Here is a 23563-nt window from a genome sequence, read left to right as displayed (position 1 = left end):
ATATTTGATGTTAGCCAGAAGTGCTCTTCGCAACACCCGCAATGTGGCCAGTAATGACTCCATCTGCAATTCGTATGTAGCTACATGTATTGGTAACATATCTTAGAATATTAAGATGGATGGCAGAGAAAGCATTTTGGATGAGGTAGCCGTACATTGTGAAATGGTACGAATGTAAATAAATTAAAATCAAAGTGAATTAAAATGCAGTGTATATAAAGAATATATGTAGACAAATTTGTGTTGCCCTCTGGATGAAATATTAAATACTGAAATAAACAAAAATAAACAATGGGGAACAGACAGAGTAATGCCCTGTATGATATAGCACTGGACGTGGAAGTGTTAAATGGGAAAGCGGTATGTGAAAAGGAGAGGAATGACTGTGGGAAGCATAGGGTGGAGCTTCAGTGCAGCATTGTCATAGGGCAAAATAACAGGATGGGACCCTGTTTTACTGATAGAGGATGTCTCTTTGGAGGGAGCTTTGAAGCACCACATTTTGCAAACGAAATAAAGGATAACAATAAATGGAAGAATGAATAATGTTTAATTGGGAAGGCTTTATGATGTAAAGTACATATGAATCTGAGAAGCATAAAATAGCAGTGAGTGGGGAATAGAACTGTAAAGACTAAATGATGCATCCAGCTTTCACCCAAGAAAAAACATGTAAAAGAAAACTAAGGTCCTTTCTGGAGATTATACAAGATGGGTTGTGTTCCCTTTGAATTTGGAAACAGAATACTATAATGGAAAGAGGCTCAGTGGGAGAAGCAAGAACCCCGTTATACTTAAGGTCAAGATTAAGAGAAAATGTGTGTGATTCATAAAAAAAATAACTTTGTCACTACGTAAATAATGAATTCATGTTATTACCACCGACTACAATTTCAGGGTGCTCCTATGCCGACATCTGAGTGCTCCCTGAGATGTTAGTGTTTACATCCTGTGAACACCAAGTCCCATGTAGAAGTACAGGAAAATGTAAACAAAGGTTAAAGGCACCCTTTGAACAACAGGACATAAAAAGTAAGATCATGATGTAACTTACCTTGTACACACTGTTTTTATTTTGCTTTGCTATAGTTACTATTTTTAAAAAAGTCCTTAATGGCAATGTGTATAGTAAACTGATTTCATGAATAAGTTAACAATGCATAGATGTCCATTTGGAACACATTGCATAAATACTCCCTCAATCAACTTCATTCAGTCAGAGACCATGATATTATTAAAATTTAAAAATAAATTAATTAATTTGGTGAGGTTATTTAACTGAACCTTTAATTATATAATAGCCAGCCTGTATTTGCTTCCTGAGACCCGTATGATTTAAGTGGTGGCAACCAATATAATTCCTGCAATCAGGTCCACTACCTAAAGGCCATCTCAGGCTCTAAGCATGGCACCCTATCTCCTGGGATTGTATAAAAGTAGGCTCCTGCAGTGGGAATGTCCTTTCTGTTTGGAGACCTTAATATATGGAATTTCTCTTTTCCAGGCATCCTACAAGGATTTTCTCTTTTGAGATGTAGACATTCCTGGTACAGGAGTGAATGCTGACAGAGGATCTGAATCATTGGCTCACGGACAGAACCCACATGGTGTGAGTTGCGGGAGCTAGGTCCGACTCTAAGCCGGTTATAAGTGGCATTCCCCAGGGCTCAGTCCTAGGAACCCTCCTGTTTGGCATATACTTCTCAGAGGTACAGGCAAGCACAGGAGGACTATGGCTGACCAAGTTCTCAGACAACTGCAAACTAGGGGCTATAATTGACTCTCCGGCTGACATCCTCCAAAAGGGTCTCACTGAGACGGATACGTGGTGTCAAAATCATGGCCTCAAGCTAAATGCCAAAAAGTGCATAGTCATCCCCTTTGGAAAAAGCAAAGTACCCACAACCTACCACATAGGTGGTAGTCCCCTAAATATGGAAGACATAATAAGGGATCTGGGGACCCAAGTAGATAGTAATCTCACCTTTGATAATCACATTGCCAAAGTGGTCAGAAAATCCTTATACGTGGCCCACCTAATCACAAAAGGGTTTGTATCCAGATCAAAAGAGGTCATTGTGCCCCTCTAGTCATCACTCATCAGACCCATCATAGAGTATAATGCCCCATTTGGGATGTACCTTACAAGACGCCTGCAACAACTGGAAAGACCACAGAAGTACCTCACCAAGGGGATCACTGGCCTCAAACAGATGCCCTATGCAGCTCGACTGAAGAAACTCCAGCTGTACTCGGTTGCATACCGCCTACTCAGAGGTGATCTCTGCCTGACATACAAGGCCATGTCGAACCCAGAATTGATGGACATGCTCCACCTAAAGAAAACCTTATCCCCACGAGCCACACACTCTAGGGATCTAAACCTCACCACAACAATAAATAGGACGTGCTGGAGGGATAGATTCCTGACGCAGAGACTTCCCATGCTTTGGAACAAGTTTCTAATCTACATTAGGCAGAGCCTCACTAACACTCTTCAAAAGAAACCTTAATGAGTGGATGGGAAACAGAAAGTTTACCCCGGGGATCACTTCAGTGGCTGTGCTGGACAGAGGCACAGGGAACTAATCTAAAGGGGCGGCAAAAGTCAACACATTCTGGTTAGGCTTATAAATGCCTTCGGGCAGATAGCCTAGTACCTACCTATGAACCTATAATATATGAATACTCTGAGTAAAACAAATGTGAAACTCTTATGTCTCACATTACTGACTGACTGTCATCCTATCAAAATTCTGAGAAATTGATAATTATGGGTGGGAGTATACTATTGATGCTATGTTATCAATGTTGTTACTGCCTTTGCTCATTTATGTCATTTTTTTGTAGTTCTTTTTAATTAAATTGGGGAGCTGTATAAAATAAAGAGTTTTGTATCCATGCAGTTTCTGAGCAAAATAAGTATGACAGTCTAATGTTTGACACTGCTGTCTGGCTTTTATTCTCTTTCCAATATTCTGGACAGTTGAGAACTATAGGTGGGAGTGCAGAACTGGCATTGTCTTATGAATGCTGTTATGTCAGTACTGTGTTTGCTCAGTTGTGGTATTTGTAATTTTTTTTTAGTTTTTATTTATTTAGTTATTTATTTTTGGACATAGGAAAAAAAAAGTGTTTTTCATTGATGCTTATTCTCTGAGCAAAAGAAGTATGTAACTATAATGCCTCACACTGCTGACTGTTACCCTCGCTCTTATCCATATTCTTGATATTGACAAACTGTGGATTGTAGTGCAGCAGGCCAGTTCAGTATTTTCTCATTCATGTTTCTTGTTTAGTATACTTTTTAATTAATTTAATTTAATTTAATTTTTTTGCTTAATGCAAGAATAAGTTTTTTCAGCAGCAATGTTTCCTCCCATTCTTTACTCAATTAACACCATTTTTATTGTGCTAACTGCTATTTGCCTTCTTCTAACTGTAGGAAAAGCATAACATTTCAGGCAGTCTATATCTGAAAATGTCATGCATACAGTAGTTATTCTGCCAGCTTATAAACCCCACTACAGCATTTAGCATAACCATTAACTGCTTTAGATATCCCCAAAGGGATGTTAACACCTTATAAGTTTAAGCACAGGTTTTTGTTGTGTACATTTTTAAAGGGGATGATACAATTGAAACAATTAGGGTGGTATTCAAAGTCATTGCACTTAGTGTTTGTCAGGAATGTGTGCTTTTTCCAACTAAGTGCAGCTTCAGCTTGATTCATAGAGGCCTAGGCACAGAGGTAAATAAGAACTCATGCAAATAAGTCAATAATGAGATGTAAATGAGGAGTGTCTTAAAATTTCTGCAACAAACTTAAGTAACAAAGTGCTGTCCTGCTTGTTTGTAATTTACAGTCACTTTTATGCACTTCTGCTTCCTGTTTATATACTGGCAAAGTTATTAATTTTTATCAACTTTGCAATTATTTAAGATGCTTGCTTGCTTTTTCTTCCAGCCTGGCTATTTCTCATTCTGAACTGCTTGTCTCAGCTGCACCAAACCACAGGCACCCAGAGGTGCTCACTGGCCAAGAAGGTGCAGATGCAGGCAAAGATTAAACCATTATAGCTCTGCTGATCAAGAAATTCTTGATTAATTCACAGTGAGTAGGGATGTCTTAAGGGCTTCAGTGAGCTTATATAGCCCACAGATGAGGACTAAGAGGATATGTGGTCTTCATAAACCTTTGTATAACAGGGTATGTATAACCTTCACTATACTCACCACTGGGACCTTCCAGAGACAGACTGGAGATACATTAGGTATCTCACAGGCTTCTGCCTTGAGGATACTTCAGCAGCTCCTTCCCATATCTTTGGCACATGTGAATCAGTGTATATCACAGCAAAAAGAAATTATAGCAATAACCCACGCCTGGGTGTGGGTAATGCTGGATTTACCCACGGTTGGCGTGGTTCGCCCTCGGGACCAAACAAAGCCAACTGTGGGTAAATACAGCATTACCCACACCCAGAAGTGGGTTATTGCTATTATACCATGACATTATTTAAGAAAAGAAACTATTACTTTTCTTAAATAATGGCATAGTATAATGCCTGTTTACTGCCCTTCCGCAGATGTCTGGCATCCGCGGCAGTTCTGATGTACTGCTCGCCTGCGCAGTACATCAGAGCTGTGAGCAAAAACGGAGAAAGCAAGATCTCCGTTGCTTTTTTTAAGCTATGTTAAATGGGTTTAACATAGCGAGACAGTTTAAAATAAGCAACAGAGATGTCCGTTGCTTATTTTAAAACTGTCTCGCTATGTTAAACCCATTTAACATAGAAAATAAAAATGCAACGGAGATCTTGCTTTCTCCGTTGCTTTTTTTTAAAACCTGTCTCGCTATGTTAAATGGGTTTAGCATAGCGAGACAGCTTTAAAATAAGCAATGAAGATCTCCGTTGCTTATTTCAAAGCTGTCTCGCTATGTTAAACCCATTTAACATAGCGAGACAGTAGAGTTATACTAATGGAAAAAAGTCCGGGCGACCGGACCTTTTTCCATTAGTATAACTCGATTTACAATGTGCACGCTGGCCAATCAGTGTGCACGTTTTGGGGGGGTCATGGTATAATAATGAATAATGCCTGATTTATGGATCCCATAATGGTCATCATTTCACCCATACTGGTCTTCCCTTAACAAGCCAGATACCCACTCAAGGTTAACTTCCTGAGACATAATGATATAGAATGAGTTTGCATTTACTCCCATGAACAAAAATGAATGTTTACAGAAACAATCTATCTGAAGTTGTTAATCTTCTTCCATTCCTCACTGATGGGTATGGTTCCGAACCCTCGGAACTGAGTCGGCCAAATACCAAGCTAGTGTACACCAAACTCTCGAGCCATGCTACTATCCACAATGCCCTTCATCCCATATCTCAGATCTCGTTTGCCGCACAGCCATATAGCAGCGTTTTCACCAAGCTCTCCAGCTAAGTAGTTTTGACTTATATAAAGTGTGTATTTCTCCACTAATTTTTCTACTAGTGTCTTTCTCATAAACCTTCTACCAGAAAACTTTATAAAGACAAGTGGAAATGCTTTTCCTTGTGGACAAGAGCTGTCTCTGGATCCTGTCTCTGTTCCAGTAGCTATGGTTCTTCAATACCTGATCGATCTTTTCCTTAACGGGGCTTCTGCATCCATGATTCGGGTGAATCTAGCTGCCATCTCCAATTTCCATGATGGTTTAGACGGAATTCATATTATATCTTCTCGTCTGTGTAAGACCTTCTTGAAGGGGAGTTTTCATTCTAGACCTCCCATTAGGCAACCTGTGGAATCATGGAATCTGTCTGGGGTGCTTCAAACTTTGGCTCTACCTCCCTTTGAGCCGGCTGCAACCTGTGATGTGAAATTTCTGTCCTGGAAGACCTTGCTTCTGGTGGCGGTTACTTCAGCCAGACGTGTGTCAGAGCTGCAAGCATTATGCATTGAGTCCTTATTTGATTTTCCATAAGGACAGAGTATCACTTCTCACCAATCCCACTTTCTTACCCAAGGTGGTTTCGGAATTCTCTATTAATCAGTCCATTGAGTTGCCCGTGTTTTTCCCTAATTATACCAACAAAGGGGAATGCTGCCCTCATTCCTTGGATGTCCACAGACAGTTATGTTTTTATTTCGACAGGACAAAGTCATTTCGTAAGTCACATCAGCTTTTTGTTGCCTTTACGGGCTCTAGAATGGGATCTTCAGTGTCTAAGGTTACCTTGTCTAAATGGCTTAGGGATTGCATCTCCTTTGTTTATTCTCTGGAGGAGGAATCAGTTCCAGGCTGCATTAAACCTCATTCCACTAGAGCTGTGGCTGCTTCTGTCACCTTTCATGCTAGGGCTTCCATGGATGGTATTTGTGCAGCTGCTACTTGGGCTAAACCCCATACCTTTATCAAGCATTACAAATTGGAACTGATCTCCAGGGGAAGAGCTGCCTTTGGCTCTATGGTACTCTGGAATGTTCTTCCATGAGGGCCACCCAGATTCTGTAGTAGCTAGGGACTTGGTCCCATCAGTGAGGAATGGAAGAAGATTAACAACTTCAGATAAAGAAGTTATGTCTTACCATAACGTTCCATCTGAGTTGTTGATCTTCTTCCATTCATCACACCCTCCAACCTTCCCCTGCCAAAGGCCCCTGGCAGATCTTTGGGTCATTTTGGTGTGTTAGGGTTTTGCGCAGAGATGGCCTCTGCCTTTATTTCTGTTTCTAATATATGTTTCTACTATATGTTCTGCAAACTCGATCTGAGGTATGGGATGAAGAGCATTGTGGGTAGTAGCGTAGCTCGAGAGTTCGGTGTACACTAGCTTGGTATTTGGCCGACTCGGTTCCGAAGGTTCGGAACCGTACCCATCAGTGATGAATGGAAGAAGATCAACAACTCAGATGGAATGTTATGGTAAGACATAACTTCTTTTTTCATGACTAAATTTTTTAACACTCTAGCTACAAACACTAGAACTGTTTCCAGTTTAGAGCCTTAAGCTATCACAATGGGTCTTAGAGGTTGATTATTCTCAGTTTTATGAATTTGCTGTAACCAAAAAGAGCCCCAATTAGTGGTTTCAGCACTAAAAAAAAATCTTAACCCATACACTGATCACACTGTAAGCATTATACACATCTTTTTTGTCAACCTTTTAAAAAAAAAAAATATCTCAGATAATACAGGACGATCACTTGCTCCAGCATTCTTAACCTATCCTCTAACAAGAAAAAACAAAAAACAAACTGACTATTAAAATAACAAAAAAAATGGCAATAAATGGCACGTTGTTAGATCAAGTTTTATTAAGCACTTTTCGTCTGGGATCCTACCCAAACTTCTTCAGATAAAATACAACAAAGTCACATGATTAGCCTAATTTTAAAATAGCTGTATACATATGTTTTTTTGAATGTCTAACATATACACACACACACATATACACACATCAAAAAACTATTTCCTATTAGAAAACAATAAAATATTTTATTTTATCTTTCCAGAATTTTCAGCTTAAGTAAACAAGTTATAGAACACATAATCGTAGTTTTTGATGTGTGTATATATGTTAGACATTCAAAAAAACATATGCATATATTTTACATATTTATATATATATATATATATATATATATATATATATATATATATATATATATATTACATACGTTTTACTGGTTTGTTAATACTATACAGTTATTTTAAAATGAGGCTGATCATGTGACTTTTGGAGAGTTATTTAAGTGGAGCCTTTTATTTGTTGTATTTTATCTGAAGAAGTTTGGGTAGGATCCCAAACAAAAAGTGCTTAATAAAACTTGGTCTAGCAACATGCCATTTATTGCCATTTTTTTTGCTATCCTCTAACAAGAACAGGTCATGCTGGAGAGATAGCTACATCTCCCAGAGACTGCCACTTCTCTGGAATAGGCTTCCAATTTATAAGAAACAGAGCCCCTTCTTGACCCCTCTTCAAACACAACCTAGACCAATGGATGTGTGACCACAGATTCACTCCTGGGGTGGTGACTATGTTCCTCCAGGACAGAGGAAGTTAGTATTAACTACCATAGACCCTTACTTCTGCAAACTTCACTCACCTAATTACTGACAGGTAGGGCAACTTGAGATAAATATGGCTAGGCTTGTAAGGGCTCTAGGGCCGTTAGCCAAGTAAACTCCTATGAACCTATAATTTGTAAGGAGGGATCCCTGGACAGTGAAAACAAAATGCCTCTCATTAGATAAATGATACATCCTTTAAGATGGTCTAACTCTTAGGATGCTCTTATACCTTGAACACAATTTTTTTCAAAAGCTAGGTACAAGAGTTGATTAAAAGTGATTTTTCAAAGTATTATTCACTAGTGCCCTCTTTAAACAGCATTGTAAAATTCAACATATGCATGTAATTCTTGAGCTTATTCTCACTCTCTGTGATGCTTGCTCACCTGAAAGGAATTAATGAAAAATCTTTTTTTCTAACAAAAATGTCATCACTTGCCAAATGGTGACTAGACACATTATGCACCATAAAGTGCATAGCCATTAATATCTCTGACTGCTGGTAGAACAACACTGAGGGAAGGGTGACTTCCCTCATCATTTAGATGAGACATTAAATAGAGGTCCCATCTACCTAAGGTGGAGGTAACTCAGGTGGTTTAAAGGATCCCACAACATTTATATAAAAGAGAAGGGGAACTTTATTAATATTTAAACAAAAAAAAACATATTTCAAAAATATGCAAACCAGTAAAACACATATACACAGAGAAAAGCTATAGATCTGTAACATAAATTATATCAATTAATATAAGAAACTTCAGGATAATAAATTTAATACAAAAATCCATAAAATATTATAATTTAAATTAAATCTGATCAATAATAGAAACATCATTCTGTCTTCCATAACCATTTCTTTAATTTCAATTTTCTTAAAATCAATAAATAATGTATTACATCATAAGTCTTCTGACCAAGTTATCCAAAAAAATCAATACTGCACCAAAACTATTATCATATTTTTGTATCTGTGTTATCTTGAATACCATACATTCCATATATCAACATATCTATAGAAACACAATCAAATTTTTCCAGAGTATACTGGGCCAATACATTTGTCCAAACATATTTTACTCTATCACATTTAAAAGAGAGCATGTTCCACCATTTCCTCACATTTTTACATGATACAACCTTTCTTCTCATGCTTTATATTTCGTATGTCCTTTCACTGCAATTTCCCTAACACCAACCTCCATAATTCATTTTGAATTTCAAATACAACATAAAGTGTTTTCATCTTTCAGCTGTTATCTGTTTTTTTAAGATTCAAGTATTTCTGTCATCCATTATTAGCTCATATAACAGTTTTCTTCTTAGGAATTTGACCAGCAAATGTATTTCTCAGTTAAGGATCTTATGTCTCTTCTTTCCCTTTCTTCATATAATACCTTTTGAATTATATCCCTAACTTTTATGGATGTCTTTGATAATATACAGTACAAATGTACAAATGCAAGATAAACAACTGGATTATATAGTCCTAATCCTCCTCCATCTTCCTTTTTAATATATATAACTCATAACTCTGTGTTTAATTTGGTACAGTGTATACCCTCATAAAAATTAAAAAAATATTTCTAATATTTTTTCCCTCTGTGGAAATAAAAAAAACCTCCTTCTTCACATAATACTGTTTGCCAAGTATAATCCAGTAATAATAAATGGTTTACTATCATTTTATTGAAGTAAACTCAGTCAAATTATTGTATCATTGACTCACATCTGCGAAAAGTTACACTGCCGAATTCTGATATAGCCGAATTACATTCTGAATTCGACCTAGGAACAAGCATTAACTTGCATCGAGATAGGGGTGAGATTTGTACTTCGGTTATATCGTAGTTCGACATTTTCAACATTTGAGTTTCAGACTTCACGCAAAGTGAATTTGACAGAGTCCACTTCAATAAAATTATAGTAAACCATAATAAATATATATTTTTAAAATGTTAAATTAAAAATAGTGAATGAATTTAAAGTTCTTGCATCTAAACTATTATCCCATTGTAGTAATAATGGTCTAATTTTCCAAAACAAATACCTTACATAGCTGAAAGGATATATTTCTGAAAAGTTGCAACCACTCTAAAAACCTTTACATTTCTGCCTATTGAAATATCAGCCCATCTCATTTAAATTTCTTTCAACTAGAATAAACCACTCCCATGTTTCATGCAGCTGCATGGTAAAAACAGATTGCTACTGAAATTTCAGGTAGAAGACACAAATGGTTATAAATAATATCACTACACTTTACAATCACAACATTCATCATTACACTAAATAACAATCCACTAAGAAAATATCCTTGTTTTACCCATCTCCTTACTTACTCTTTACAAACCACTGATCTACTTCATCTGAATCCAGATCATCATTATGGCTCATATTTATATCTTCTCGTCTTCAGCTGAGTCATAATTACTAGGAGAAACCTGTTCACCCACATCACTTCCCTCACCATGTGTTTCAGAAACTGTATTATTATTTATAGGCAGTACACCCTCACCTGTGTCTACTCCACATTAACATGCTGTGATTCTTGTTGTTATACACTCACCTGTGTCTTACTTCACATTAACCTGTTGTGATTCCTGTTGTTATATCCTCACCTGTGCCCTATTCCACATTAACCTGTTGTGATCCCTGTTGTTACACCCTCACCTGTGACCTATTCCACATTAACCTGTTGTGATTCCTGTTGTTATACCCTTACCTGTGCCCTGTTCCACATTAACCTGTTGTGATTCCTGTTGTTATACCCTCACCTGTGCCCTATTCCACATTAACCTGTTGTGACTCCCTTTGTTCAGTAAGTTGTATTTGAGAACAGTCAAACCAGGAATGTCCATTAAATTTACATTTTCTACAAAATGTTTCACACAATCGAACAGAATACCCCACTTCCCTACATCTACAGTTATGTATTAAATGTTTAGAAAAGCCAAAAAGAAAAATGGGTCTTTCGCTGAGTTTTATTCAAAGCATATGTCCTGCTACCATTTAGATTAACAACACTAGAAATATGTACAAAATTGCTATTTACTGTTTTAAATTGCACTGAATTCCCATGCCTATTCCACAGCTTTTGTTTCTCACCATACCTAATCTAGACAAATCCAAAAGTAATATTGGGACAAAGGCCAAGGATAGGGACATATTTTAAATATTGCTCTTATAAAATTGATAGAATAACAAGTTTTGCAATAGTATGTATTTTTCTAAAGGATATGAAATCTGAAACTCAAACATTTGTCACTATTTAGTGACTTCATTCCTCAGTGAGTTGCCATAAAAAAATGTGAGTGACAGATCAAAAATATGAGAAATATCTGCACATTCTGCAAAAATCTAAACAGCTGAATGGTATGTTCGCCACATATATTTTAATATCACAAATAGTTTGAAAAATTGTATAGAAATACATTTTAACATGCTCTAATTGAACATCTGCTACTTGAAACTGCACAGTTCAATGTCTTTTTGGTATTATGTTTACCCAGCAATATCATATAATAACCATAGTACCATAGTGGACTACGTTTTTTAATATCATTCCTTGATAAAAAGTTTTCATCATGAGTGAAAGTCTCAGATATGATGTCAGGAAAGGTGTCTTTACTAATGTGAATGAAAGGATTTATTTAATTAATAGAAAATCCAGTTGGAACTATCAAACTGCTCCAGACATCATACCTTCACAACCTCGAACTTCTTAGGATGCCACATAGTCTGCATATCAAATTCTGCACTATCATGTTCAATTTGAGCACACATTTGGAATTTCAGAATATCAAAGGACATGTCCTTTCCCTCCAATGTTTTAGAGTGTTCTGAAGTGCAAATCAAATGTTTGCATATCATAACTTTTAACCTCAGACATCATCTTCCCAGTAAACATTGTTGCCTCTCCTTCTTCAGTCTCATACTGTTCCGTGGTCTGAGTGCAATAGACTGCTTTCTAATCTGATGGCTCACCTACATTTAGTTAGTTTGTGTAACAGACTGCTTCCTAATCTGATGGCTCACCTACATTTAGTCAATTCATGTAACAGACTGCTTCCTAATCTGATGGCTCACCTACAGTTAGTTAGTTCATGTAACGGACTGCTTCCTAATCTGATGGCTCACCTGCATTTAGTTCATTCATGTAACAGACTGCTTCCTAATTTGATGGCTCACTTACATTTAGTTCATTCATGTAACAGACTGTTTCCTAATTTGACAGCTCACCTACACTTAGTTAATTCATGTACCAGACTGCTTCCTAATCTGATGGCTCACTTACATTCAGTTAATTCATGTAACAGACTGCTTCCTAACCTGATGGCTCATCTACAGTTAGTTAATTCATGTAACAGACTGCTTCCTAATCTGACGGCTCACTTACATTCAGTTAATTCATGTAACAGACTGCTTCCTAACCTGATGGCTCATCTACAGTTAGTTAATTCATGTAACAGACTGCTTCCTAATCTGACGGCTCACTTACATTCAGTTAATTCATGTAACAGACTGCTTTCTAATCTGATGGCTCACCTACATTTAGTTAGTTCATGTAACAGACTGCTTCCTAATCTGATGGCTCACCTACATTTAGTTAGTTCATGTAACAGACTGCTTCCTAATCTGATGGCTCAACTACATTTAATTAATTCATATATCATTCTGCAATCCTTCTTCGTCTGACTTCACAGTGTAAGCTTCTGCTACACTCAAACCCTTCAAACTGATTGCCTTGCCTTTCCATTACACTCCATGACCATCCTATGGCCCATAACATATCATATCATAAATAAAAAGATGATGGAAATTCCGGTGCCCTGGCGAAATTTCCCCCTAGCCAGTAGAAATATCACCTTAGGTCTCCAGTGACCAAAGGTCACTAGCCTAGTTTGTCTAACCCAGTCAAAAAAGGGTAAATAAATTGGAAAGCTATAGATAGATAGATAGATAGATAGATAGATAGATAGATAGATAGATAGATAGACAGATAAAACACTGGTGTGGACTACTCCCCATGTCCTTTATAATTACAGTGAGCTGTTCTTCTGGTTAACTTGAGATAGAGGGAGAATAATTTAAAACATTTGAAGTAGAAATAACAGATTTAATTAAAACATTTATGCATGTATTTCCCCAACAAGTCTAACAATAATGGAAACTTCAAATGCTATTTAAAAGGAAGGCTCATTACAAAGAATTGCTAGTGACACCTATGTGTTTTAATAATGACCCAGTTGGTGCAGTGTTACATGCAATGATATTTAAATCTGACATTTTCTGAGTAAGACCGTAGGACAATTCTGTATTTATCAAGTGAATTTATATTTGCATTGGTCAGTGATCACTTGCTTAGTTGATATGAATTTTATTCATTAAGGTTTTGATTTAGCATGTTGAAATCTCTTAGTATTTGTTATAAATACAATATTTTTCCATATTCTTAAGTGGATATTTGTCCCCAGGAGCATTTATTTAGAGTTTTTGTCTGCTGAGTAGTGTTCCTTAAGAATGTAACAACAGGTACTCAATACAGCTGCATTCTTATTTTCCATTTGAGAACCATCAATAGTAATCTAGTAATACAACAATGAGGTAGAACAGCCTTTACTTGCAGCCCTCATAAAATATATTCCCCTCAATGCCTGCGAGTAGGAAGCCCAGTATTCATCAAGTCACTAACACATATTTTAATGTATTCCTTACCTCTAAACTAATCTCTCTAATCTTCAAAGATACCACTTGCAACATATTACAAAGCAATAGTAGATGTGTGCCACTTAACAAGAGCCTAGAAAATATTGTATGTGTCGAGACACCTGAGGATATACAAGATTATAACATAACATCAGACAAACAGCATGTTTTTTCATCCATAGTTACTTCTGCTTGCTACCTTGCCAATATAATCCTAACAAATATGGGCAAAGGCAAGTGTACAGCTGTAGTATTGTTGGACCTTAAACATTATTTTAGGACAGTCAGTCCCTTTCTACTACAGAAACTATCTGACTGTGGATTTTCAAATGCAGTTTCAAGGCTCAGTAACTTATCTACTGAACAGAACCATCATGGAGTTAACTACTGCATTACTCACACATGCTGGCCCCTTTACAAAAGGTGTGCCACAAAGATCTGTGCTTGGGATACTCTTTTTCTCACTTTTAATTAAAGGGATCTGCTATGCTTTTCCTGCTTTTTAATTTCTCCAAGTCTTTTGGGTTTTTAATACCATGCCGGGAATGGACCTCATTCCTAAGTCAAACTACGAATATAGTTCATGAAATTAGTATTGTTTTACTCTTTGATGTCAGCCAAAAGTGCTCTTCGCAGCACTTGCAATGTGCCCAGTAATGACTCCTTCTGTAATTCATATGGAGTTACATGTATTGGTAGCATATCTAAATATGATTGTAGACTCTTTTTTTATAAGACCCGTTGCTCCTACTACTGTTGGAACTATCTGGGTATCTTTCTTCCACATTGCTTTTGTTTCTGCTTGCAAATATTTTATGACTTTGTGTCTCTCTGTGCGCAGGACACTGTAGACACTGGGTGTGGCAATTTCAATGATCAATGTTACTTTTGTCTTCTTTACTTGGACCACTACATCTGGTTTTCTAGCATCTATCTTTTGAACTGTTGGTAATGGATGATCCCATGTGATGTAGACTTCATGATTTTCTACGATGCTTTGTGGCTCATGTTTCCAGTATTTTTCAGCCACTTCAATACCATAATGTTTGCACAATCCCCAATGCAGCAGTCTCACCACATTATTATGCCTTTTAGTATACAGTCCTTCTGCCATTAGTATGTCACAACCAACAATGAGGTGTGCAACTGTTTCCAATTCTGTTTTGCAAAACCTACATTTGTCTGTTTCTCCCCATGTTCAATGGCCTTTGTAAACCAGTGTGTAAGTAGCCCACTATCTTGGGCTGCCAATATTAATTAGAAAAGCAAACAGCATGGAGCCAGAGCTTAAACTGCAAAATCTTTATTGGTTCTTCCTGGTACTTCAGCCACTGCCTTCAAGGGAATAAATTACACACTATTTCACAATCTATTTTATACAAAAAATTAAATCTGAACTAGTTTACTTCATTTTGTCTTCAACCTGTGGGAATACGGATCCGACATAGTGCCTCTAGAGTTCCAGCTAGCAGGGTGATTCTGATTGTAAGTTTTTCTAATTTTCTGTTACTTTTAACCATTTCAGGTTAGTATAGGTACCCTTTCTCCCCTCCAATTGCTTTGGCATTGAGTGTAGGTTTGTAGTTGTAGTTAGTTTAGAGTAGTTTGTCTGTGGTGTCCCTCCCCCCTTTAGTTAGTCTAGTGTGGTGAGTGGGTGTGTGTTATTAGCCTAAAGAAAGAAAGTTTTTTGTCTGTCTCTTGTCTTTTCTTAAGGCATCTTGCTTTATAGTATGGCTGGAAAGCTTATCTTTAAGCACTGCACAGATTGTGGCCATAAGCTCTCCCCAGCGGATGGCCACACTCTGTGTGTGTTGTGCTTAGGTGTGGCCCACCTTAATGTGGAGTGCTCCATGTGTGCAGGGTTTAACTCCCGGGCTTGAAGGATAGAAAGGCCAAGTCGGCCCTCAAAGGTCTTGTGCCTGCCATTGAACCTCCTTCCTTGTCCTCGGCTTCAGTCACAGCGGCTGCTGTGACTGCCTGTCCCGCTTCTCTTCCTCTGGCCTCCCCTCCCTCCCAGGCTGGGACTCAAACTCCTGCATCTAAGCCTGTGGTAGCGGAGCAGAGGAGAGGTAGAGAGCAGGAGAAAGAGTCGAAGATGAAGGAAAAGAGGAAGAGGTCCCCGGACCTCTCATCCCCGAGCAAGTCTGCATGGATCTGTGACTCCCCTTGGCTCTGGTCTCCGAGGTTCTTCCCGGAGGTGGAGGAGGCACATTCAGTCTCTCCGGCCTCAGTTCTCCCAACCGGCCAGGTTGGAGTTTGTGGCCTCATCTCGGTCAACCCGTTCTTTATTGGACATGGATCTGGATAAGATGATGAGGCGCTTTATCCGTACACAGATCCAGATGGGGGTCTTGCCAGCCCCCTTCACTCAGGAGGGGGGAGCTCGCTTCCCTTTTTTCAGCCCATTTCTCCTTCCCCAATCCGACCTTTGGCTTCAGAGTTCTCGGATCCAAGGTTGGCCTTGTTCAGGGGGTCAGCGCCAACTGTTCTTGCATCTTCAATGTTGACAGCTACCTGGAGTGTCTCAGATCTGACCAGTTCGGATCTGAGCCACTCTTGGAGCCGGAGCCTGGGTGTTGGGTCCGAGGGAGTGGAGCCTTTTCCATAGGCTCCAACGTTGTCGGGCCAGGTTCCCTCCCTCAGAGCTCTGTCCATTTTGGGTCTGGCTCTGAATCTCACGTTGGATCAGGGGAGGCCGGCCTCCTTATTAGCTTCCCAGGAGGTCCAATCTCCTTTGGCGTTTGATGTGGCAGAACGGGTCCACTCCATCAGATTGAGGCCTCTGACCATCCCCTCAGGCTCTGCCCAGACTTCCTCGGCTCTGTCCATGGTCCCTATTGTCTTATCAGAGGGACAGCCTGTGCCCGAAGAGCCCCAGGCGGTTCCTGCAGAGGAACAGATGGCTTGTGAGTGCTCCCTGGAGAGCACCATAGGGGATGTGCCTCATAAACATACATGCAAGAGGAGACACTTGGACTCCCCCATGTCCCTAACCGAGGACACAGATTTAGATGATAGGGAAGGCTCCCCAAGATCACCTCCCAATGATTTCTCCTTTGGAGACATCATGGAGATCATGTGCCAGTGGGGAGGTTGGTCTGCCCCCAAACCCTCCTCTGATGAATCTGTGTTTCTGGAGGCTTTCAGCATGGGCCTGTCTATGTCTTGGGTGTCCCCTCCCATGGATCCTTTAGTGGATTTGATCACCTCGCTGGCGTGGAAGGAACCGGATACCATGGAGCTGATTCCCAAGCGCCCTGATAAGGTTCTAAGTCCCCCTATTGACAGGCTTTCCTGGAACAAGGGCTCCCCAGTGGACGACATGGTGGCAGCAGCAGCCACGAACAGGGAACTGTCTAAGGAAAGTTCCTCGGTCCACCCTCCTGACCGAGAGTCACGGATGATGGACCACATAGGGAAGCAGGTGTATGCATCAGCTACCTTTTCAATAAGGGTGCTGAACTACTTGGCCCATGTCACGAGACACCAACGTGACCTAGTGAAGGAACTGGAGGAGTCTCTGCCCAAGTCCATGTTGCAGGAGGACAAGGCTTCATTTTCCATGAAAATGGCCACTCTGAGAGCAGTATCAAATATGTCCATGTGACTCCTCTCCCATTCTACAGCAGGAGCGGCTAGGCGGCTGGGTCTGGCGTGTCCATGAAGCTTAAAGCCTGGCTAAGGTTGTGCCAATTCACCAAACCCTTTAAGGTGTCCTTTGCCAATACTCCTTATGATGATTTGACTCTTTTTGGTAAGACCATCAAGGAGACACTAGTCCAGAGTGAGAAGGATGGGAAGACGCTGTCTGCTGTCGGGATCTGCTTCTCTAACCCTCAAAGGTCCTTTTCCCAGAACCAGAAAGAGCAAAAGAAGATGTGGTTCTGGAAGTCTCAGTATTCCCAGGACACTCAGTGCTTTTCTTCCCCTAGAGGCAGAGGGGGACAGAATGGAAGCAGGCCCAGAGGCCAAGGGGGGGGGGTCCACGAAACCTCGGGTCTTGAGAACCTTTCTTGGATAGACCCGAGCAGCAACCCTGAGGGGTTGCCCGGCTGCTCTACCCTGGAGGCAGTTGGGGGAGGATTGTCCTTGCACCCAGTGTTGTGGGAGTCCATAACAGTGGACCGCTGGGTGCTTCAAATCATATCCAAAGGATATTATATCCCCTTCATGGGTTCCCCCATATCGCCCAAACACCTCCCAGACATTCCACCCAAGCAAAGGGAGGCAGCAGCACAGGAAATTTCCAAGCTGCTAGGAAAATGAGCCATTGAAACTGTCCCCCCAGATCAGTCTGGATCGGGCTTCTACTCCAGGTTCTTTTTGGTGCCAGAGAAGACAGGGGACTTAAGGCTCATCCTGAACCTCTCTACCCTGAACCTGTCAGTTGCCAAGGAAAAGTTCCAGATGGTCATGCTACAGTCCATCATGCCGTACCTACAAGAGAGCAACTGGATGTGCTCGTTAGATATCCAGGATGCTTACTATCACATAAAAATGCACAGAATCTCCAGGAGAGTCCTCCGCTTCTGGCTAGGGGAAAATCATTATCAATTTCAAGCCCTACCCTTTGGTCTCACCACAGCCCTCAGGGTGTTTACAAAAGTGATGGTGGTTGTAGCAGCTCACCTGAGGCTTCATGGGATTCAGGTCTATCCGTACCTGGACAATTGGCTCCTCACTGCTCCCACCAGGTGTCCACTTTCCCAAACCAGGGATTACTTTCTGACACTTGCCCAGAGTTTGGGTATGACAATCAACACAGCCAAGTCTCTACTAGAGCCTGTACAGGTGATAGATTACATTGGTTCCAGGATAGATACACTACAGTGAAAAGTGTTCCTGACCTCATAGAGAGTTCAAAACCTCAGTATGCATGTCTCACTAATTTACCGTTCTCACCTCCTGACAGCAGAATCAGTGTTGAGGGCCCTAGGCTCGATGGCAATGACCATAACTCTCCTTCCATGTGCTCGGCTACACATGCGGATTTTTCAATGGACTCTACTGGTTCAGTGGTCCCTGTTGGATTTACCACTAAACTATCATATCCACCTAAGCCAAGTGTGTTGGTCATCCCTCATATGGTGGATGAGCTCTCTGGACATTTTGGAGGGACAATCCTTTGTTCCAGCCCCAGCCCAAACCACAGTGACCATGGATGCCTCCCAACTTGGGTGGGGAGGCATTGTTCGGGAAGGACAGTCCAAGGCCTGTGGTCCCCCAAAGAGACCAGTTTGCATATCAGCATCCTGGAGATGAGGGTGGTCCTTCTAGCATTGCAGGCCGTTCATGCCTTTCTTCCTCTGCGGACGATTGTCATTCATTCAGACAACAGTAGTCTGGTATATCAACAAACAGGGAGGGACCAGATCTTATCCCCTTTGTCGCAAGGCCATGAGAGTGTGGGAATGGACGACCTCCATCAGTTGCTTTCTCATTGCAATACACATTCCAGGATGGTCCAACATTCTAGCAGACAGGCTAAGTCAGACCATTCTGATGCCTTACAAGTGGTCTCTGAATCTATCCGTAGTGGAACAGATCTTCAGTGAGTGGGGCCAACCTTACTGCGATCTCTTTGCATCTCCTTCCAATGTGAAGTGCAGCAGGTTTTTCCACTCTGAACCCCCAACCAGGGGAGTCCCCCAGAGATGCTCTAGTTCATGCTTGGCCTCCCGGTCTTCTGTATGCTTATCCGCCAGTTCCTCTCATCCCAAGGTTTCTGCAAAAAGCTTGTTGACTGGAGAGCAATGTGATCCTCATTTTCCCATTCTGGCCTCCCAAGATATGATTTCCCTTCCTTTGGTCTCACCTTCTGGCTCCACCTTGGATCCTAGATCTCAATCAGGATCTGATTTCACACTCATCAGGGTGACTCATCTGAGTCTGGACAGCCTGAAGCTCATGGCTTGGCTGCTCCAGTTCCTGTGATTGCTAGGACTTCTGGACTTTCCTCCTCAGTTAAGTCTGTTTTGGTAGCTGCTCATAAGTCTTCTACCAGAAAGGTTTATCACAGCAAATGGAAACATTTTTCTTTCTGGGCCTCTCAGAGGAGTTTAGATCCTTTCACAGCTCCTATTTCTGCTATTCTTGATTTTCTAGCTGATATTTTCCAGCATGGAACTAGTTCTTCTGTCAAAGTTCAGTTGACTTCCATTTCTCATTTTCATGTGGGTGAGAATTCTGCATCCTTGGCATCTTCTAGACTATGTCAAGCCTTTATTAAAGGCACTTTCTTGCTACACCCCCGGTCAAAGATCCTGTCCCCCTGTGGGACCTTACTATGGTTCTCCAAGCTTTGGTCACTCCACCTTTCAAGCCTGCGGCAACTGCAGATCTAAAATTTCTATAGTGGAACACAGCTTTTCTGGTGGCTATTACCTCTTCTAGAAGGGTTTTGGAATTACAGGCCTTGTCCATAAAATTCCCGTACATGATTTTTCATAAAGATAGAGTCTCCTTTCGAACCAACCCATCTTTTCTTCCTAAGGTAGCGTCACCAGTCAGTATCAATCAGACTATAAATTTGCCTGTGTTCTTTCCCAATTTTACCAACAGGATGGAATACAAACTACACATGTTGGATTTTCCTAGACAGTTACGATTCTATTTACACAGGACAAAAAAAATTCGTAAATCTGATCAGTTGTTTGTTCCATTCTATAGACCCTTTTTGGGCAAACCTTTTTCCAAGGTCATTATAGCTAGATGGATTTCTTCATGCATCCTGCAGGTTTATAAGGACAAAGACATGTCTCTCCTCCAGGTCAGGTTAAAGCTCATTCCACTAGGTCCATGGCTACATCTGCAGCTTTCTGGTCCAGGGTGTCTTTGGATGACATTTGCTCTGCAGCTACTTGGTCCTCATCTCATGCATTTATTTTCCATTACAAATTGGATTTGACATCTAAAAGGAGAGCATCCTTTGGCTCTGTGGTGCTCTGGAATATCCTTCCATGAGGGCCAGGAGTTTAGTAGCTGGCGACTCTGTCCCACAGGTTGAAGACCAAATGAAGTAAACTACTTCAGATAAAGAAGTTATGTACTCACCATAATGTTCCATCTGAGTAGTTGTACTTAATTTGTCTTCAACCGTTCCTCCCTCCTTCCCCCAGACCTTGGCACATGTTCAGCCTAAGGGCTGTAGTATTGGTCACAAGTATGTTATCAGGTCGGGTTGTAGGTATAAGTTCTGCAAATTTGATCTGGAGATGAAAGGCAGTGGAGGTGTATTATGGGTAAGGGGAGGAGTCTGGAGCTCGCAGCTGATGCTAGTAATTTTTGCTGGCTTGGATCTGATATGGATACGTATTCCCACAGGTTAAAGACAAATGAAGTACAACTACTCAGATGGAATGTTATGGTGAGTACATAACTTCTTTTTAACCCCCAATTAACACTTCATCCAGTTAAAAACACAAAACTCCCCACCATTAAAGTGTCAAGTACCCACCCATGACTGAAATGCATATAGAAAAGATGAAATACCTGAAATATGAATTCAATATACAAAACGTATAAACCTTTTTACAAAAATGAAATATTATGCACTGAAATTTATTTCTTGATTCAAACCACTTGGATATAATGTTCCAAAATTAATAATAAACTTAGCTTCCATTTGCAACAATTTTTGTACATAATCATCTGCCTGATTATATTGAGGTTTGGCCAGAACACTGAAGAAAAACATAGCATCAGAACCACCATGTGCTAGATGAAAATGCCAAACTACATGACATTTATGTCCCCCATGTGTTCCATTGTACATTTCCTGACCATCCTTTTAGTTTGCCCAACATACCACCTAATAGGTGTACACCCACATCCTATAATGTACATCACTCCACAAGAGCAACAATTAAAGTTGCCCAGAGCTTTATACTTCCTTCTATTAATTCTACTCCCATGCATATTTTTTGGCCCTGGTGCAAACTTTACATTTTCCACATGGAAAATAACTTAAATGGATCCCCCCAACCTGAGGTTTTCTCATATTAAGCAACTCCTTTAAATTTGAGAACCTATCTCCTAGGGAATAAACCATTTTAAACCATACAATAGGCCAAAATCTCTTAACTAACCCTGTCAAAATCTCTGAAAAAGGAGAAAACTTAACAAAAAAATTCTTTCATTGTTGTCTTCCAAATTCCTACTAGACAAAACCCCACTATTATCATCAAATCTCCTCATATGAGTACCTGCCACTGTGGGGGTATGTCTTTATATTAAAATAAAAAAATAACATAACAATAACATAATTTAAGTTAATAAAAAGTTAAAAAACTTAAGCACATGGGAGTTGGAAACTCATTTTTCCTCCCGGCTTCAGCAGTATTCACCTCTATAAGCGTTTTATTGATGACATTTTTTTGTATGGGAAAGGTCTAAAACTGATCTGGACATTTTTATTAATGCTCCTTCCAACAGCATTTCATATCTGGACTTTGTAGTTTCTGGCTGCCGATCAGAAGTCTCTTTCTTAGACACCACTTTATCAGAGAATGAAAATTCTGGCACACTCATTTTCAACGTGTTTAGAAAAAACACCTACTAAAACAACTTCTTAGTCTTTAATAGTCAACATTCTTTTTTTGTTAAGAAAAATATTGTCAAGAGACAGTTTATCAGACTTTCCAGACACACACACACACACACACACACACACACACACACACACATATATATATATATATATATATATATATATATATATATATATATATATATATCTTTTGAATGGATAACAGCTCAATCTGGTAGACATTTAATGGAGTGCTAACATTTGTCCTGGAGGAGCAGAGTTAGAGTTTTACCAACCCATGTCTCAATCACACACACACACACACACACACACACACACATATCTATATCTATCTGTGTGTGTGTGTTTGTGTGTGTGTATGTGTGTGTGTGTGTGTGTGTGTGTGTGTGTGTGTGTGTGTGTGTGTGTATATATATATATATATATATATATATATATATATATATATTAGCAATAGATATGTGGGTTACTTACAAGTTGGCAAATGGCAACTTTTAAGCTAGAACATTGCCAGCAGCACGAACTGAAAATCAGTTGATTGAAATTGTCAGCAGCTGTTCTGTGCAGCATCACAATACAATGAGTACTGAGGAATTTGCCCTTTCCCCACTGTTGTGTAATCTCAGAGTTGGTTCATAGGTTCTTTGGTATATAGGAGGCTAATGACCACCAGGATATTTATATGCCTAACCTTAAAACCCAACCCAATTGTGTCCCTTTTTATAATGGGTGTTTATTAGGAGGGGGGTGTATGTTAGTTTTGCCATAGTTGCAATCTACCCCTGTCTCTCAGAGGCATGGGGGTCAGACCTGGGGTGAATTTCTGATTTCCCATCATATGGCCAAGGTTAAATTTAAATAGGGTTAGGGATGGACTCTGCTTCACATGGATGAGAAGCCTTCTAAAGCATGGGGATCCTCTGAGATGCATATCTGCCTTACCAATATGTCCTATTTATATTGCAAGCAAAATTTAAATCCTTGGGTCTAGTGGTTTTGATGCTGTGTGTTTTTCAAGTGTACAAAAGCTCCATGAGAGCTGGATCCAAGGATGCCTCGTATGCCAAGATTGGTCAACTGTTTAGTTTCACTAAGATGATTGGTCTACCTTACTTAACCTATAATTTATTGACTTACACTTTCTCGCTTATTATAATTTTCAAGTCTTAAGGTACTTTCTTAGGTTCAACTATATAGTTACACTGAAAATGCTTGGTCCATCTTATTCA

The 23563-nt window shown here is 39.9% G+C and overlaps 1 protein-coding gene across 1 annotated transcript in view; it reads left to right on the top strand.

The window, feature by feature from the left end:
• The first annotated feature begins 291 nt into the window (after positions 1-291).
• The window catches only part of LOC122803936 (lectin-like), an 88307-nt gene continuing 65035 nt past the window's right edge, over positions 292-23563 (top strand). Inside the window, exon 1 of the mRNA XM_044073613.1 lies at positions 292-360. Coding sequence (XP_043929548.1) covers positions 292-360 — 69 coding nt within the window. The remainder of the gene's footprint in view (positions 361-23563) is intronic.

Source organism: Protopterus annectens, chromosome 6.part0, assembly GCF_019279795.1.
Source record: "Protopterus annectens isolate FY-2018-M chromosome 6.part0, PAN1.0, whole genome shotgun sequence".
NCBI classification, from domain to species: Eukaryota; Metazoa; Chordata; order Ceratodontiformes; family Protopteridae; genus Protopterus; species Protopterus annectens.
This window is presented reverse-complemented; position numbering and strand designations above follow the sequence as displayed.